Here is a 19762-nt window from a genome sequence, read left to right as displayed (position 1 = left end):
GCAGTAGTAAAACTTATTAGACGGTGAAGTAATATCACCAAGCTTGCAAATAATGATTACGTGTTAGTACGCTAATATGGGTTTTTTTCGTAAATTGATGATAATAATAATGGTAATAATAATAATTACAGACCATCCCTCACAAATGAGGACATTGGCGGTTACGGTGACGTAAGATCATCAGGCTTTCAGAGAAGCAGCATAACAGGCATTTCGTAAAATGATGATATTGATGATAACAATGATAATAATGATATTATTGTTATTATAGGCAATAAGAGTTCTCCTAGACATACATTCGGTTTATTACAAACAAGAAGAGGTTAACAACTCTTCTATGCTTACATTTCATATCAACTGGATATAACTAGACCAGTGACTATGAAGTAAACTTGACAGAAATAGTAATTGACTCGAGAACTTGGCGAGTTTAGCACCTCGCTGGGGGATATCGAGCAGCCACAGGCTCCTATCTCGAGTAGGTGATTGAGATAGATAGAGACTGCCTGTAGCACTTAACAGGGGTCTATACAATTTTTTTTTATTCTTGTTATTAGTGCCCCAATAACATTAAAAATACAAAAGAATAATTTTTACATAGTTGTTTTCTTGGAGTGAACATTAAAGGGATTTATACTCCTTTGAGTTTGTTTTGGACTTTTGCCAATACAATACATAAATTACTCATGGCTTGGATTTTAGCTAATGCAATACATAAATATATTACTTGTGCTATAACATAATGTACATTATGTACCTTTTTTCCTGTGGTTGATTAGTACTTAATTTACGTTTCTGATGCGACTGAAGATTCTTACTGGTGCAAACTGGTATAATTCCAGATATAGGGTATCATGAAGATTATTATTGAGAACAGTCAATGTCAAATTGCAGTATGAAATTCATTGTGGACAAACAAACAAACAAACAGAACGGATGTTTTCCCATAACCGACTAGTGGAGTGGAAACGTAATTTGAATGTTCCAACTGCAGAGCACTGTGAAATTGTATTATGATGCAATTGAATCAAACCTTACAGCTATAGCGTTTGAGACACACAAGCAACAGCCATCTCTTCTTATTGCATTACAAATCTGCCCTCAATAAAACTGTGCCAGGAAACATATCTTTTTTTTTTTTTTTACCATTTGTGGCTTTGTGTCTGGAAGCCAGAATTAGGCCATGGACACAAATGGTGTTGGAGGGAATTGCACAGCCTGCATCACCTATTATCAACATTCTGTCTTGAAAACAAATCTTTACGATTTGTGTTTTATCTCACGAAAAGGGCAAGTGAGCGCTTGTTTTCCCATTGACAACCAAACAAATTTCTTAGTCCACCCCTTCTGTACAGAACAAAGTTCAGTGATCTCTGAATATTGCTGCATGAGTGAAAAGTGAGATAAAAAAGGCGTAATTTATTGCAAAGAGAGGAGAGGCAGGAGAGGGTACAAAGGTCGGGTCGCTCTCGCAACACAATTTCATTTAACGTTGTGGGGTCTCTCACCTCTTGGAAAGTGAGGGTCCTGTGTTTGTATCTATATTGTGCCACTGTGGGCTAAGTCGGGTACACTGCCATCAAAATGTGGAGCAAAGTAGAGAATTTCGAAGTGAGGGTGTTTTCATGTGACTGCGTCTCTGTGAAACTTTAAATTACATCTGTTTTGCTCTCGCTGCAGTGTGGACAACAGAGAATGCGCACCTGTCCCGATGTTCAGGGATGAAAAGAGACTTTCTCCACTTTGATATGATACCGGCTGCTGCTCTTGACGAACATTTGTGAAAATTGTGATGAGCAGCTTTCTTTTTGGTGACAATAAAAGACTGATCTGTGGTGAGGTGAAAAATCTAATCGCTGAAAAAATGTATTAAAACAAACGGGCCAATGATGTTTTCCATTTGCTATTCAGTGGCTTAACAAGCGGCAACTTTTTTACAGAAAAAAATATAAAAGACAAGAATAATGCTTATTACACCACACCACGCCAACTTCAATAGATGAGATGACACTTATTTCTTGTCACACAGTTTAAAATCGTATGTGATTGGCGGATTTATAATTGGGGTCATTGACCCGGAGTGTAGGCATGGAGTGACACAATGCACAACATCTTTGCACTTTGTGCTGCTCACAGAATCACACATAAATGGTTGGGAAAGGAGAATGGAACCGATGTGATGAATGCCAACGGTGTGTATGACTTACATTTGCAGAGGTTATCTTGCCGAGCTGACAGGCCTCCTGCAAGGACAGAAGAACAGTCATCATTATGTGTCACTGCCTGTAACTTGGAAAAGGATAATGTGGAGAGGGGAGAATAAAAAGGGATGTTGTCAGGAAAATGTCAGTCAGAGACAGGAAAACTGCTCTGGAAAACTTTCCAGAACATCACACTTTTAAGTCAGACGGAGAGATTGTGATTTATTCTTTCAGTTGGAATTGAGATGTAGGATTATTGATTGATTTAGGATTATTGATTGCTTGAAGGCAAGAAGGTTGTACAGCACATTGTGTTGCTCGCTTGAAACTCAGAGCAAACCTGGGCGGTGGGACACAAACACCCTCGCCTCTCAAGAGATGTAAATAATAGGGCAAACCTGACATCTCCTGACTTGAGGTCTGCAAGCCTGACAAGGCCCGATGGAACCCGACACCATGGACAGATTAGGGCTGGGCTCGGGAAGATTTTTTTATGATTTTTACTAGGGATGTCCCTATCCGATCACGTGATCGGAATCGGCGTCGATCACGTGCTTTTCAGAGGCTCGGGGATCGGGAAAACATAATAATAAAAATCGGCAGTCAAAAAAAGAAAAATTTTATTCAACAAACATGACCATGTCCACGTCTTAAACTCATACGGAGGCCTTAGTTTTGGTTTTAAATTACATATAATATATCATCATTAATGTATTTATTGTCACACAGAGCAGAAGAATTGTCCACAACAAACACATTCCCCTTTAATTTTCACCGTTGCAACAAACACCCCTTTAATTTAGACCGGCTACACGCTCACATCACAACAACAGTACAACACGTTGCTCCCGAAACACGGTTAATATCCACTGACTTGAGCAGCTAGACTTAATGTCAGAGGTTTGGAACTAAGCATTTTAAAATAGAAAGTCAAGCCAGTTGCAATGTTTGCAAGGACAGGATGGAGGCGAAGTTTTCAGACTAACTTTTCAACTGGAGGATAACGTTACGTGACTGAGGATTATCGCGTTTCAGACCAGAATGGACCATTACGTAAGTCGAACACTGAATGTATACTAATGTGCAAACATATATTGAAACTTTTAATATTTCTCATATGAAGCAGAAGCACATTTCTCAGGGTGAATGTAATAACAAACGCCTCCGCGCTCGCGCCCCCGGACTATAGGCAACAGATGGGCTTGTCTCGCTCTGCCAGTTTCTGACAAAAATGCGTCAAAATTGATTACTAATGTGAAAGATCGGATCGGAAACGATCGGATCGATAGATATTTAAAATCACATGCTCGGGATCGGATCGGAAGCAAAAAAAGGCGATCGGGACATCCCTAATTTTTACAATTGTTCTCGGATTTAGCCGGTTGGCGAAGATTTGTGAGAAAGTGTTAACGTTATTCAACGCAAGACGTTTTAGTTGCTGACGTTCATCTAACAGCGAAGTGGTGAATCACTCCTGATTTACTCAAATTAATTGGTTGCTGATTTATGAGTGTTTTCGGTATGCTTTAGTGTCGTGACATTAATGTTTTAGTCTGTGGGCATTTAATTGTTGCTGTTGTTAGCCACAGAGCTATTGTTATTGTTATGTCGTTATTGCATTGTGCATTTTTAATCGTAATGTAGCATTTGTGTGTGTAACATATGTGTGTGTGTGAGTGTGTGTGTGAGTGTGTGAGAGAGAGAGAGAGGGAGAGAGAGAGAGAGAGAGAGAGAGAGAGAGAGAGAGAGAGAGAGAGAGAGAGAGAGAGAGAGAGAGAGAGAGAGAGAGAGAGAGAGAGAGAGAGAGAGAGAGAGAGAGAGAGAGAGAGAGAGAGAGAGAGAGAGAGAGAGAGAGATAGTATGTGTGAGACATGTGTATGTCATCACATCGTAATATTGGCCTCTGGCTTAAGTCGGGCTAGGGCCGACTAAGGATTTGGATAGTCGACTATGATTGGCCAAAATTAGCCGTTAGTCTAATATTAGTAAAAAAATTTAAGTATAATATATATATGGGTGCGAACAGCGAGAGAGGCAACTGAAAACAATGTCTCACATTCACCAGCACTGTCTCTCAGAATGAGATCTAATGGATGATTAATAATTGGTATGTTGTTCGATAGCCAAATTTTTAAACATGTAATATTCATACTGATTTAAATAAACAAACACGTTGATAGTATTTCCCATCTTTGCTGAGCAAGAATTTTGTGCGAAAGGAATTAAAGGCCTGTCCCGTACAGACCTCTGTGCCAAATATAGGCCTGGTTGAGTTCAGTGATTGAAGCAAATAAAAGCTATCAATTTAAGTTCTACAGTATACAACTGATACTTTGATAAAGATCTTTTCTGTTGCATGTCAGAGAGGGAAAAGAGAGCGGAATATCAAATGAAGCATCAAAAATGTACAATAAACAGTGACAAGCATCTAAATTAGAAACAAAAGACACCCGCAAGCTTGCATAATAGCATCCATCCTCTCCCCTGGGACCAGGATAACTCAGAGAGAGAGAGAGAGAGAGAAGAGGAAGAAGAGAAGAGAGAGAGAGAGAGAGAGAGAGATAGAGAGAGAGAGATGAGAGGAGAGAGAGAGAGAGAGAGAGAGAGATGAGAGAGTGAGAGAGAGAGAGAGAGAGGAGAGAGAGAGAGTATTTAATTATTAATAACCAATTTTGTTTTCTTTGTACTGTGTATAATAATCTGACTACATGACTTGATTTGCAGGGGAAATGGGAAGGAATCAGTGCGGCAAGGAGTGGAATGAGCGGGAAACGAGTTTGTGTCAACATATCATCCGCACCTGTAATTGTTTGCCGCTGAGCTTAAGGTTGACGATCAAATGAGCCATGAGGATAGCATAATCTTTGATAGTAAAAAAAAAGGAAATCGCGAAAAGCTTTGAAAAAAAGAATAATGATAATAAATCAATAAAAATACTGTAATCCAGCTGTAGGCCTATCCCCTCTCTGAAATACTGTATGTGAACTGCTGCAAGCAATTTATACTATTTGGCATAAAGTATCCTGTGTATCTGTGCACTGTTAACCACCCAGAGGGGGTTAAACCTCATTGCTTGGGGATTTCGGAGCACATATGTGACTTAGCCATAAATACAAACCATGCAGGCTCCTCTTTCTATTCTCTTTACATTTACTCGTACTGCAATTTGTTAAACTAGTGCAGTGAGCAATAGACCCAAATTATGGAATGGACTATCTCATATGGTGTACGCTTACAGAGTTGATGGTCCATTTGTCTTGCAGCATTGCGTGCAGCAGCGATAAGCCACATGCTATGATGTTGTTCTTTCATTGTAATGTGGCCGCAGCTGCCCTATTTGTATCTGTCTCAGCCCCACTACAAGCCACCGTGTTGTGTGCTGCGTGTGCAGAATTCATGTATGAAGAGTTCATTTGCAAAAACCTATAAACGCCATCCTTGGGTGGGGTTACTATTAAGACAGTCATCCCATTCTGAATCTGTCGAAAGCCATTATTATCCATTTGAAAATGCATTGCCTGTTCACGTTTTACAGAGGAAAGAGTCAAACGGCAGTTACAGAACCGGATGAATTCCGTTCACAGCGAATCAGTGTGCAGTATTAAGGTCAGATGACGTAATATGGCTGCTACCTGGAACTGTGCTGTCTGAAAGCAAATTTTAAAGATGGAGAAGAGGAAAGCTTAAAAAAAATGTGGCACGAAATCTGGTTAATTTGCAATCTCCTCTGCAGTTATCTGGTAAAAAAAAAAGCTACCTTTGATGGCCAAACACGGAATATTACGCGTTTCACCACCAATGCTTGAGTGCCAAACACGTAATAATATGTTTTTAGATCCTTTGATCTTTTTCCTCTGAACCCCGTTCTAAACCATCATCCGTCATTCTAGCCATCCCTGGCTCATTTGCCTACGTTGGAATTGCAATGCCGATCAAATCTCACCAGGTGGCAATATCGCCTACCTTTTGAACTCCGATAGAAAGGGAACAGGAGAGACAATGAATGAAATGGACTATCAAGACTCGCTCTGAGGGGGAGGAGCTCCTGCAAAGCAGTCGCTAGCATGCTCGCCTCAAAACCTGTAGTGTCCCGTAAACATGTGTAGTTACATATAAACGAGTAATCGTGATTGCCGATGGGATCATTGGAATTATTCTTTTTGGAGTACCTCCTGGCTAAGGAAAGGACCCCCTATGTATATTTTACCGAACCTGAAACATGTTTCTGTAATGATCACAGTGGCTTACTTTACCAGACAAAAACCAAGCTTTTTCTAACGATCGGATTCCCCCCTCCCCCCTTGATGATTTTGTGAACGTACATATATACATGTTATATACCTTTGATTTGGGAGTCTTTGGGGGAATCAACCAGAACGATTCAGGCGTATTGCATATAATGCATCCTATCTCGCGATCTATGGAAAAAGACTGGATTATTTAGGAAATGGATGTTCAGCGTGTAATGAACTACAAACTACAGTGTGTAGAAAACAAACTCTTTTTTTACATGTTGGACTAGAAATAGTGTCTGTCAAATGAGCCATACTATTGTCTCCATAGTAGAATAGAATATACAATAGCACGCAAACATCGTGAAATATCGTGAAAACGGTCAAGAAAAGGCGCTAGTCAGTGCAGATGAGGAAAAGGGCGTGGCCATGAATGAGTTAAAAAAAGAAAATGGTCAAAGTTTGATTTAGTAAGTTACCTGTATTTTGTTATGTTATTTTTACTTAATCAAAACAATCCGACTGCAGTATTAAAAAAGTGATTTTTTTTTGTATCTACTTTTTTCTCCCATTTTCTATTTTTCTCCCATCCCAATTTCGTATCGTCCAATTTTACCCTCCCCTGTCTCGAACGCTGTTAGGCCATGCCTCCCACAAGCCGGCTGCAATGTGGACGAAGCCTTACATCATGCGTCCCCTCCGGTACTCGAGGAAGCAGCCGTCGCATCTTTTCACCTGCACAGCGCGATCTCTCAGCGGCGGGGGTCTGCGTGGGAGGGACACGCCGCCCCCGTCGCTTCCTGATTCTGCTGCGCAGGCGCACCAACCGACCTGTAGGAGTCGCTGTCCACAACGTCCGATCCCCACCCATCAGCTTTCCCACCCCTAACACTGCCAATTGTGTTAGTATGAACGACCAGCCAAGCTGATAGCAAAAAAGTGATTTGTGAAAATTCCTAAAAACGTAGATATAGGTTTTTGCTATTACACTTCATGTGTGAAGCTGACAACTCTATGGGGGGTGATTCATATCAAAACTAAGCCTACTGATAGGTCGACGGAGATTACTGATATGTCGACGGAGGCCAATAATAAGGTGAATGATTACCTGAGGGAGGAGACTGAGATGGAGTGGCAGGCGATTGAGATTCCAAGACGAGTGACGAGTGAGCGATCTGGCGCCCCTCTCAGTCACTCGCCTAGGATAGGAATGTGATTCATCGCGCCAGATCACCTCTCTCAGTCACTCGTCTAGGAATCTCAATCGCCCGCCACACCATCTCAGTCTCCTCCCTCAGGTAATCATTCGCCTTATCATTGGCCTCCGTCGACATATCAGTAATCTCTGTCGACCTTATCAGTAGGCTTAGTTTTTATATGAATCACCCCCCATACAACTCAGAATAAGCTGTTGGTTCACCAGGAAACCAGGGCCACCTGGAGTATTTGCAGGCCCAACACAAGCATTGATTTGCGTTGCCCCCTACTGTACCTGCCCCTTCATGTGTTAATGTGCTTTAGGTGTGTTATCCTTACCATAGCTATTGTAATTATGTGATATGTGTGTTGGGGATTTCCACATGAGGGCTTTTCGTGGAACTCCCTGCATGTTACCCCTCATTTTAAAGGGGACATATTATGTAATCTGACCGGCCAGATGGTTTGTTAAACAGAACCATCTGTGAAGTTGTCCTTTGAAACTGTTTGAAATAGGACCGGCATTTAAAGTCAGGGGAAAGTGAACATAAGTGTGTCACACCACAGAAAAATGTGTTATAACCATCCAGACAAATTTGAATGATTAAAAATGTTAATCATTATTACAGAATCCAGCTCAAAAACAGCTCATCTGGCTGCTCAGACCGTTTCTCAGGATTGTGGGGGCAGTCATGTTTGATTGACAGCCCCCTTTCACCTCAAGTGCAGGGCATTTTATTTTTCCATTCAATTACTAAAATGTTTAGCTTTTTTATTCCTTTACGCTGTGGAGCAAACGGAGAGTAAGAATTCCATTGTACAAAATTCTAAATGCTAAAATGATTTAAAAGATGTAGTGCAAATGTAGAAAATAGGGTGTAATGTTTAACCTCTTAGCCCTAGCCATATTTTCGGAAAATTCGCCTAAAAGTACATACCCAAGTAAATGGAATATTGCTCCACTTCTAGAAGGTCCATTTACATGTTCTTGGTATCTAGGGACAGCTATGGACCTCAGGGAATGTATTCCATTCCTTAACCTCTTAAGCCCTAGCCATATTTTCTGAAGATCCGCCTAAAAATACATACAAAAATAAATGGAAGATTGCTCCACTTCTACCATTTGCATGTTCCTGGTATCTAGGGACATCTATGGATCTTAGGGAATGTATTCCCAGTGTCAGAAATATTGTGTCTGTTACTAGGCTTGAGTAAATTGTAATGAACCAAAGGAGAATATACATTTTCTTTTTATTATAATATTTTTTTTTCATCTTTGATGGTGAATAACACCATGCTCAAATTTACCAGACATGAAACATTGCCACTGAGCTCATTCAGCTCCTTCTTGAGATCATGTGTAATTAATTAAGGGCAAATTAATAAAGGGCAGATGATTAACAGGAGGTTTTGTAGATACAGTACTGAATTATGCCATCCGGACACATGCAATTTGAAATATGATTATAGAATATAGAATATCAGGCCTATAAATGACCTTATTATGGCCAAGTCACACACCTATGGATCGGGCCATATCTCCCCTTTCCAATGGCGGAGTTCAATCTGGATTTAGTATCAACAGGAGCCCCTGACAGTGCAGCAAAAACCGTGAATGAAATCTACTGTAATTACTTTTAAAAAAAAATGTTTTTATAAATGTATATATGTAAAATTATATATGCCAAATTTCTCAGGCACATTTTCTGAAAATATGGTAACACTTTCAGAGCCGGCCGTGTTTTCCTTTTTACCCCCTTGAATGCCCATCAACCACTTCAATGTTAGCGTTAATATCGCCTAATCTATGTTTTAAATTATGGCTATGTGTCTAATCTGCCCATCGCTTATCAATGACTCATTTTCCAGTCAACATTGTCGAAGCGGATTGTTTTTTTATCGGTTCATTTCCGTTTTATAGCATTTTGAAAAGCCCTATTTTTCAAGGAAAATAAAACGATTCTGTGATAAACGCCCTGTACTGGAATATTCTAGAACGTTGAAATTTTTCGGCCTATTTATGAATCGTTTTCAAATAAACGCTAGATTATCGATAGTATATGTGTATGTATGCACGCTGGTGCCGCAAGATGAAAATCGATTCTCTTAGTTCCTGATTGCTCGCACAGCCAAACAGCCATATCACACATAGGGGAAAAGCTTATATCTCCGTGAAAACAGGTCTGATTATCCTAAGACTGGTAAAATAGATTCCTTACCTGAGATCAGATGGTATCCAAAAAGATTATTCCAATTCCTGATCGCCATTCCAAAAATCAATCCTTTTATTGATCCAATGCTACGTACTGTAAAGACATATTACACGCTGTTCTGATGGTCCACAATAACTCCGAGCGGCTCGGGGTACATGTGTGAGAAGTAAAATGTGGATTCCGGAGTTTTTTTTTCTCATCCATTTTCATTGAGTCCATTCCAAAAGGGTGCATTACCATCTGGGAGACAATAGGGGGCGCTTTTTTCACATCTGAGCGCCTGATGGGGCTGGTTTCCCAACGGTAGACTCGGTTGATGAAATATGAATTCAGATCGCTAATAAAAACAAATTCACGCTAATTGTCGTGCTGGGCATTCAGGGGGCGGACTGCTAACACATGTTATGTCGTCCATGGCATCCAAAGTGTTAAGAGGATTATACAGCTGCACAATCTAACAATAATTAACATATTTACAAGTTGTATTAAGTTTTGCAAATAAGGAGACATATAGAGAACATTTCAAAGCACTTCGACCTATTTCTGAATTGCGCAACATTTTTGGGTTTTCTGAAGAATCGTGAGCTCCTTAACACTTTGGCGACCAAAGTCCCGCGGCGATTTATAGTCCAGAGGACCGAGCTTTGTCAACAAACTGATGTACTTTCTAACAGCTATATATATATACTTTATAGTATTGCTATCTGTCCATTGTCATTGTCACTTGAGTACATAAACCGTGCCTTCATAATGGCTTAAAGAAAATAAAAATCCATCGGTTGGTTGTCATTTTATAGCGCCGTGAATATAAGGTTTATCGCAGTTTTCGCCTCGTCTTTTTTCTGGGGAGCTAGATATGAGGCTAAAGGCTAGTCACGTTATATCAAATGCCATTTCTGTTGTATGTATACGAATGAAATAAAACAAACTGCGTAGCATCCGGACTATTACAGAGCATCTATGGATGAAATGGGGATGCCGATTACTATTATTGATTAGCAATACAGTGTGCGTTCAAGTAGCCATTTTCACTGATCGATCACGTTGCGTTTTAAAACAAGCTCCAATCCGGCTGTAATTTGGGTGAATAGTATCCTACCGTCAGCCCATGTGATCGCCGGCAGCATTTCGTCATAATACATCGGCATCTGGTAGATCGATATGTCCATTGGCTGATCATGAATCCCATTATTCCAGGCTGAAATCTGCGCTTCCAAACGTGATCAAAGATGGATGATGTTCGTTTGGGATCCAGGCTCAAATGAAACGCCCACAGACAGTAAAAAAAATGTTTCCCCAATCGGCCTCAATGATACTGCAGCGATGGCGCCCCTAAGAGGATCTGGCTGGTATTGCATGTTGCCGAAATCAAATATGCGGGTAGGTCCCCAGAGTCGATCGGGGACGTTAATACGGTTATTAATATGGAATAAAACAATAACAACTTGCCACGAGTTAACTCGTGGCTCGTCCACAACGCATGGCACCGTAACACGTATAAACTCGTGGCTGGTCCTTAAAGTTTTAACAAGGCGGCCTAGACCGTGCCACATCACATATGGCAAATAAAAAAAATCTTAATCTGAATCTGAATCTGAATCTGAATAGAAACTACCAAATATATAGACCCCACTTGGTAAGAAACTAGCAAACTAATATTTAACTATGACTCCTGGAGTATGGTGGTAATTGTATTTGCATTGTCCATTCATATACATGAAGTGGTTAGCATTAGTTACTTAGTTACTTATCAACTCTGGGAGAACCATGCTAATGTGCTCTAGTTTTTAGATAGTGTTAGGGGACGGGTTATGCTAAGGATGGCTCCAGTTTGTCATCGTGCCATGAGGTCGCAGCCCCTGACCTCTGGAACAGCATCCCCATGTCCATCAAATCTGCCCCCTCCATCGAGTCTTTTAAATCTAAACTCAAAACCCATCTATACTCCCTGGCCTTCCCTGACTCACTCTGACTCTTGCCTTGCTTGTTGACGTGTTGTTTTGTTTCTTTGTCTGTCCGTTGGTTGTTTATATTTTCTGTTTATTCTATACTTTAGCACTTTCCTTAGTTTTTAACTATGCGACTTACAGTGAAGCACTTTGGTTGAAAAGTGTCATGTCTAAATGTGCTATACAAATACGTTTGATTGATTGATTGATGATATCAATATGAAATTATATGAAATCCTGAATACAAAATTGGTGAAAAACAGTTTAAAGGTTAATAATGCTTGTAAAACGCAGTCTGGTACTTTTACTTAACTTTTACAATTCCTGTGAGTCTATGGAACACATATGTAAGGTTTCTTTCAATACAATTCATTTTTATGTATTTTTAATCAAATAATCAAGTAATTTCTGCCCTTGCAAAGTCCAAGCTGTTTTTGGCTGGGCTCCGCCCACACTCGCAATGCGCTTTGGTGACAGTCGCCAACCTGCACTGGCAGATACCTTTGGTGGAGAGAGAGAGAGAGAGAGAGAGAGAGAGAGAGAGAGAGAGAGAGAGAGAGAGAGAGAGAGAGAGAGAGAGAGAGAGAGAGAGAGAGAGAGAGAGAGAGAGAGAGAGAGAGAGAGAGAGAGAGAGAGAGAGAGAGAGAGAAAGAGAGAGAGAGAGAGGCTCTCACACACACAAGGCGTCAGCAGCCTGGTAAATTTGTGTGTGCGATTCTCTGTGTGTTTTCATGTGTGTCTGTGTGTGTGTGCTGACGCATGGTTCTGTGGGACTAATTAATTTAGCAGCGGGGGAATAATCCCACGGGACAATGCATTGGCAACTTGTTTCGCATGAAAAGATATACCTCCGTGAATATTATTGCACGGATTGGAATACGCGCGCGTGTGGGAGCATGCGTTATGATATTTTGCAACAGGTTGACAGTGATACAGCGAGTGCTCTCTTGACAGAGAGAGAGAGACATAAGTCCCCTCTCTCTCAATGCAGTGCACTCCGAGACTCGCACCGTATGAGCCTCTCTCTCCCTCTCTCTATCTGTCTCTCTCTCTCCCTCTCTATCTGTCTCTCTCTCTCCCTCTCTCTCTCTCTCTCTCTATCTCTCTCTCTCTCTCTCTCTTTTTCTCTCTTTTGAGGAAGTGCTGACTGACAGGGAAACCGCTTCTGCATTTTTCCACTCGCTCCGCTTTGATAAAAACGTATCACAGTTGATTGTGGGCGGGCGGTGGCAGATCAGCGCCTTCCTACGTCAGTGAGCGAGTCAATTCTGAATGGCTTGGTTTAGTGGGGGAGGTTCTTGTCTGAGCTGAACTGAAGAAACGGGACTGGCTAGATATTTCACATCTAGTCAGTGTTGGTACAACCCCACATTGCTAGAAAACAATGCAAACTACTGGAAAAGATTTATAAGATAGTGGACCTTTAAGTTAATAATGCCTGTATTTTTCAGAAATGAAAATTCTGTCATTATCGACTCACTCCCATAGGATTCAAATCCCTAGAATGGAAAGCAACAAAGGACACCCATCGTCTGCAACACAGATGCCGTGAAGGGATTTTTCTTTTTTTGTGAACAAATGTTTTTATTATTTTTTTGACATGACATAAAACTAGACAAACAAGCATTAACAGTAAATATCCACAATAAATCACAGGATTATACATTCCAGTATTTTAATCAATATAAATGTAGTTTACAAGATATATACATAATACTTGCAATACAATACATACATATGCTCTTGCTCGCTCTTCTTCCCCCCCCTCAGGACCCCCCTTGGATAATCCATCCATTATTTCGTTTCTAACCAAGGATTACAATTCATATGCTAACCTTTATTCTCTCCACCACTTCTAACCAGATTGCAATGCTGGCTTCATTGACACCTAAAATTCTTGCTGTAGATATCTCTAGATAAATCACGAGATAGGTAAGAACCCATACCTTCAGGCACATTTTATCCGGTTGAATCCAGCGTGATGCCATCAGCTTTTTAGCAGCCGTAAGACCGGACAAAATTAGTCTCTTTAGCTGTATAGAGGCTGCTAACTGAGAAACATCATTCAACAACAATACAGAAGGCAGTACAGGTATGGTCAGAAATAAAAATTCTGATAATTGCGTGGTTACTTCTTCCAAGAATATCTTAACAGGGGGGCATTCCCAGTACATATGTATAAATGTACCGATATCACCCCTTAGACACAAGGAGCATAGAGAGTCTTGTTTAAGCCCCATTCGGTTCAATCTTATAGGAGTCAGGTAAGTCCTATGAATATAATTAAGATTAATCTGTTGATGATCCGGGTTGCGTGACGCTAGTCGAATGTTTGCCCAGACTTCTTGCCAATCAAAATCTACTTCCAAGTCTGGTATATCCCTCCTCCAGACTGAGTCTAGGGGGAGGATTCCATACGAAGACGTAAGTAAGTGATGATAAAAGTCTGATACGAAGCCTCTCGATGTCTCCCTTTCATAGAAGAATTTGTGATATCTGTGGTGCTCAAGTGGTATCTTTAATGGGACTCCATGAGCCTTCAAAGTTGCTAATAACTGTATATAGAAATAATAAGTGGAGCTGGTGAGGTTAAATTTGTTATGAATTTCATGATAGCTACAGAAACCCCGTTCGTTGAAGATATCTCCCAATATGCCCTGCTTTTCCCATTTGGGATATCTGATAGGTCATTGTGCAATAAGGAGTGCATTGTTATTGAATAGGGGAGAATGGCTATGCCATTTATGTTGGTTAGTAAACATTTTCTGTGTGTCACGCCATATCCGAATCACATGTGTAATAAGAGGACCAAATTTCAAGTCGCATTGCTTAATTGATAATTTGGTGTATACTATATCCTGCAGTCTATGTGGTGCCACTATGTTTTCTTCTAATGTTCTCCAGGATACAGATGCTTGAGAATCAAACCAGGTGATCAGTGGTCTTAAAGAGAACGCTTCACACATATTCACAGACAACAGCCTAATCACTTATCAAGATTTGACTGAAGGATACGGCATTGGGACAGACCAACACTTCCAATTTCTACAGCTGAAATCAATTTGAAATAAAAAATTAACACTACACAGAATGATCTTGAACCACCTCCAATTATATTAGCAATGAATAAAATAACATCACAGAAGAAAATATTTTCAAAAATATACAAAATACTGGCGAGCGCAGACACTACATTCCATCTCCCCTTCACAAAATGGGAACAGGACTTGGCTTTCTCTCCCAATGCCGTATCCTGGGAACAAATTTGCACCAACACATTCACAATGACTAACAACACTAACCTTCAATTAATCCAATATAAGGTGTTACACAGAGTACATATCACACAGCACAGGATGTTTCAAATGGGATTTGCAAGCACTCCCATTGCACCCTCAACACCCCAGACAACTATTTCCATGCCACCTGGCTCTGCCCACCTGTTCAAGACTTCTGGAATTCCGTCATCAATACACTATCCCGGGTCATTAGCTGCAGCATTCCTCTCTCCCCCTCCCTCTGCCTACTTGGTTAATTTATTAGCCCAGAACACCAAACCCCTACTAGTTTTTCTAGCTGTTGCCAAGAAAACTATCCTCTTAAACTGGAAGACAAGAACAAATTTGAATACTGGGCAATGGTTGGGCCTTCTCTCAAATTACATATCACAGGAAACAATCTCAACCGTGGATCACATCGAAGTCTCACAATTTAATAACATCTGGGAATTGCTTGTGGATAATCTAGGCTCCTAATCATAGGAGTTTGACCTGTGAGCCATCCACTCCATAACCCACCCTTCTCTCAATCCCCCTCCTCACCCGCTACTTTACTCACTCCCCTCTCTGCCCCCCCCCCTTTCCCTTGTCATGTGTATTCGTTGTTGTCCTTCATTGTCTTTAGTTGTAATTTGTTTGTCAATGTCTAGTCTGAGTTCCCCCCCTCCGAGAGGGCAATGAAATATATTTTTTTAATATTTTTTTTATTTTACTACACTTTTTATTTAATTTTGTACTGTAAACAGTTAAAACGTATAATAAATAATAAAGTTGTCCCCCGAAGAGGGGGTGTGGATGGAGTGCCCTCAAAAAAGGGCCGGGAAAGAAGCAAAAAAAATAAAAAAAAATATATATATATATAGTGGTAGAAGTCTGGAAATGCTAAACCTCTGTCGGCTTTGTTTCTCTGTGCGGTGGATATTTTTAAATAACGGTAACATTGAACTAAATAAGTTGATTCTAGGTAAAGCATCCATCTTAACTATTGATACTGGGGCCTGTACTGAGTTTTTAAGTTTTGACCACCTGTCAAAGTCATTTGTGATCCTATTTTGGAGTCTTGTATAATTATACTTCACCGTTTGGCATATAGTAGGGAATATTTCAACTCCAAGACATCTAAAGTGTTCTACCTATTTTCTGGAAGGATTGTAGTCTTCGCAGAGACATTAAGTGGGAGGAAGGCTGACTTTGGCCAGTTTATCCTAAATCCCGATAAATTGCCAAAATCATCAATCAGCTTGAGAAGATGAGGCAGTGAGGTGATAGGGTTTTGCATGAACAATATTACGTTGTCCGCATATAAACTAATATGATGCTGTGTGCCCTTAATTGAGATTGTCTTATATACTGTGCTAAAGGCTCTAAGGATAGAGCAAATAGTCCGGGACTAAGAGGGCAACCCTGTCTGGACGAGCGCGACACAGGAAAGAGTGAGGAGGTGAATTTACCTGTTATAATCATGGCCGATGGGTCTTTGTATAATACTTTTATCATATTAATGAATCCGTTTCCTAACCCCATCCTTCCGATTACTGCCCATAAATAAGACCATTCCAACCTATCAAAAGCTTTCATCGCATCCAAGGATAATACAGCTGTAGGTGGAATGGCATCCTTGCTGGCATCTAATACATGTAGTAACCGTCTTATATTATTCGTGATCAGGCAGCCTTTTATGAAGCCAGTCTGATCAGGATGAACTAAAGATGTCATATGCTTTTGAAGTCTGATGGCTAGTACCTTAGCATACAGCTTGAGATCGGTTCCGAGGAGACTTAAGGGTCTATAACTACCACATTCGGTGGGTTCTTTGTCCCTTTTAAGGGAAATTATTGAACTTTTTTCAACACATTTCCGGTTGTTATTTGTATAGTACACTGAAAAACAAAGGGGATATGAGATGATTTATTATGTTGGGGAACAGAGTATAAGTAGCACCGGTTAGTTTACTTCCTCTTTGGCCAGCAATGTTTGACAGTCGTTCAACTCTGCCTAGGAGTGCGTGTTTGCAGTAGAACTTTTGGCAGCCATTTTACTTGGCCCAGTTCTGAGCCATTATAATGGATATCTAGGTCAGACATGTCAAGCGTTGGCACTAACAAGTCTGTATGTTCACATAAGCATATAGCTTACTATTTAATGTATTACAAAGTGTGTGTAAAACATTGTGCTGTGAGATTTCAGTATAGAAAACAAGACAAAGAAGATGGCTTTAAAAGGAGTGCAAAAGGGCCACATTTACATCAGTAAGTAGCACAGAGAGTCCTTGCTGAAATCCTGACCCATGCTCTCTCTGCAGCAGAGAATGAGAACTATAGACTCAACCAAGCAGGGTGCGAACTACAGGGAATGTAGCTCCTCTTGAGCTCGCCTGAAATACATGACGTGTGACATTTTGTCTGAAATATTAATTAAGCAATATCGCATGAGAGGGAGTGCTGTTATACTGAATATTAGCACGGCTGTGATGCGGAAGATATTCACAGCCCTGTCGATAGTCAGTACATCATGACCTCAATCATGTGATATTGCTTTTATACAATAGTTCTACAATCACCATTTGTTAGACATTTGTTAGGCACCCTTGGACTTGGACCTTGGAGTGATACATAATATGTATAGTTAAATGTCCCAGTGATGTTATACTGAATATCAGCACTCATGGAATGCCTCTTGTCCAATCACTCAATCAATACAATGTTGTATAATTGACGATATGCTTTGGCATTATTTCTATATAGTTTTTCTGTATCATTAAATTATGCTGTAAGGCATTATTGAACCAACTCCTGTCAATTTATATGTGACTTCATGCATGGGTGTGATTCATCACCAATTGGCTATAATTCCAGCTAATATGCTATTGCTATCCAGGTTGCGTGTACCACTTCCACAACGGATTTGATTTCCGGGGTTGGCCTGATTGGCCACTAAGCCCACGTGACCCTACGCTGGCCCGCCCCCCTTGCCCCGCTTACGCCTGAGAGTCACACACCAGCTAGCGGCAGCCAGAGAGCCTTGCTACTACTAGCCGAGTGATGAATGAAGCTCTATCCGTTTCACCTAACAGCACTATTGCTCCGTGATCATAGCCATCCATCTCTAAAGCTAAGCACTATTTGTAAAAGCCACAACCACGTTACCATATGTAATAATGTAAATCATAGTGTCGTTGTACATATTGTGTACACCGTTAGAAGCTAACGCAGCTTAGCCTGGTAGCTATTGTTGTGCTAACAACATCCGATGTAGAAGGCATAGACGCAGGTCGCTTGTTGGCCGGCATGAGTGCCCGATTTGGGGTGGTTCTCTCCTCTTTGTGTGCCTTTGTCCTTGCGGGTGTTCTGCCGGGGGAGCTTGTGGACGCGACAATAGTGGTGGTTGTAGGGTGTTTGAGCTTGTAGCCTAGTTAGCTCGCAGCTATCGTTAGCTTCTAACGCAACGGTGTATACACAATATGTACAACTGCAACCATCAACTCCTCACTCAACTCAGGGGTGGTCCGCACCTCCCTAAAACAAGCCAGAGTCAAGCCCCTCATAAAAAAACCAACCCTGAACCCCACCGTCATAGCCAACTATCGTCCTGTCTCTCTTCTCTCCTTTCTTTCTAAAACACTTGAACGTGCTGTATCCAACCAACTTACTGCTTATCTCTTACAGAATGACCTCCTAGACCCCAATCAGTCTGGCTTCCGGACTGGCCACTCCACAGAAACGGCCCTCATTGCGGTCACAGAGGCACTTCACTTAGCAAAAGCGATAGGCCTCTCCTCTGTCCTGATTCTCCTAGATCTATCTGCAGCCTTCGACACAGTCAACCATCAGATCCTCCTCGCGGCCCTCGCAGGAATGGGAGTGGCTGGATCTGCGCTGACATGGCTGACATCATACCTCAACGACCGCTCCTACCAAGTGTCATGGAGAGGGACGGGTGTCCCCCAGGGCTCGGTCCTAGGACCCCTTCTCTTCTCCCTCTACACTAAATCACTGGGTAACATTATCACGTCTCATGGCTTCTCATATCATTGTTATGCCGATGATACTCAACTCTTCCTCTCCTTCCCTCCCTCAGATATCCACGTCTCTGAGCGGATCTCGGCCTGTCTGTCCGACATCTCCGCCTGGATGACGACCAACCACCTCAAACTGAACCTAAGCAAAACAGAATTGCTCCACCTGCCGGCCAAATCCTCCCCCCTGACCGACCTCTCCATCACAGTCGAGAATGCAGCTGTGACCGCGTCCCCGACCGCCAAGAACCTTGGTGTTGTCCTCGACGACCAGTTGAACTTCTCTGCTCACATCGCAGCGACAACCAGAACCTGCAGATTCCTCCTGAGCAACGTCAGAAGGATACGCCCCTTCCTGACAAAAGAAGCCACTCAACTCCTCGTCCAATTAACAGTCATCTCCCGCCTCGACTACTGCAACGCACTGCTAGCTGGCCTCCCGGCCACTGCCACCAAGCCTCTTCAACTCATTCAAAACGCAGCGGCCCGCCTGATCTCAAACCTACCGAAGTCGGCCCATGTCACCCCACTTCTTAGGGACCTGCACTGGCTCCCCATTGCTGCACGTATCCGCTTCAAGGCCCTCGACCTAGCATACCGTGCGGCAAAGGGAACCGCTCCCGCCTACCTCCGGTCAATGGTCTCTAACTACACACCCTCAAGACCCCTACGCTCTG

The 19762-nt window shown here is 41.5% G+C and overlaps 1 protein-coding gene across 1 annotated transcript in view; it reads right to left on the bottom strand.

Annotated features, from left to right (window-relative positions):
* Positions 1–19762, bottom strand: part of pcdh11 (protocadherin 11) — a gene marked incomplete at both ends in the record, with an annotated part of 348724 nt that overhangs the window by 158250 nt on the left and 170712 nt on the right. The window contains 1 exon segment of the mRNA XM_084332195.1: positions 2208–2243. Within this exon segment, the coding sequence (XP_084188321.1) occupies positions 2208–2243 (36 nt within the window).

The sequence above is a fragment of the Notolepis coatsorum genome (genome assembly GCF_963971535.1).
Source record: "Notolepis coatsorum genome assembly, chromosome: 16".
In the NCBI taxonomy this organism is placed as follows: Eukaryota; Metazoa; Chordata; class Actinopteri; order Aulopiformes; family Paralepididae; genus Notolepis; species Notolepis coatsorum.
The sequence above is the reverse complement of the archived record's forward strand: the minus strand, read 5'-3'. Positions and strand labels throughout refer to the sequence as shown.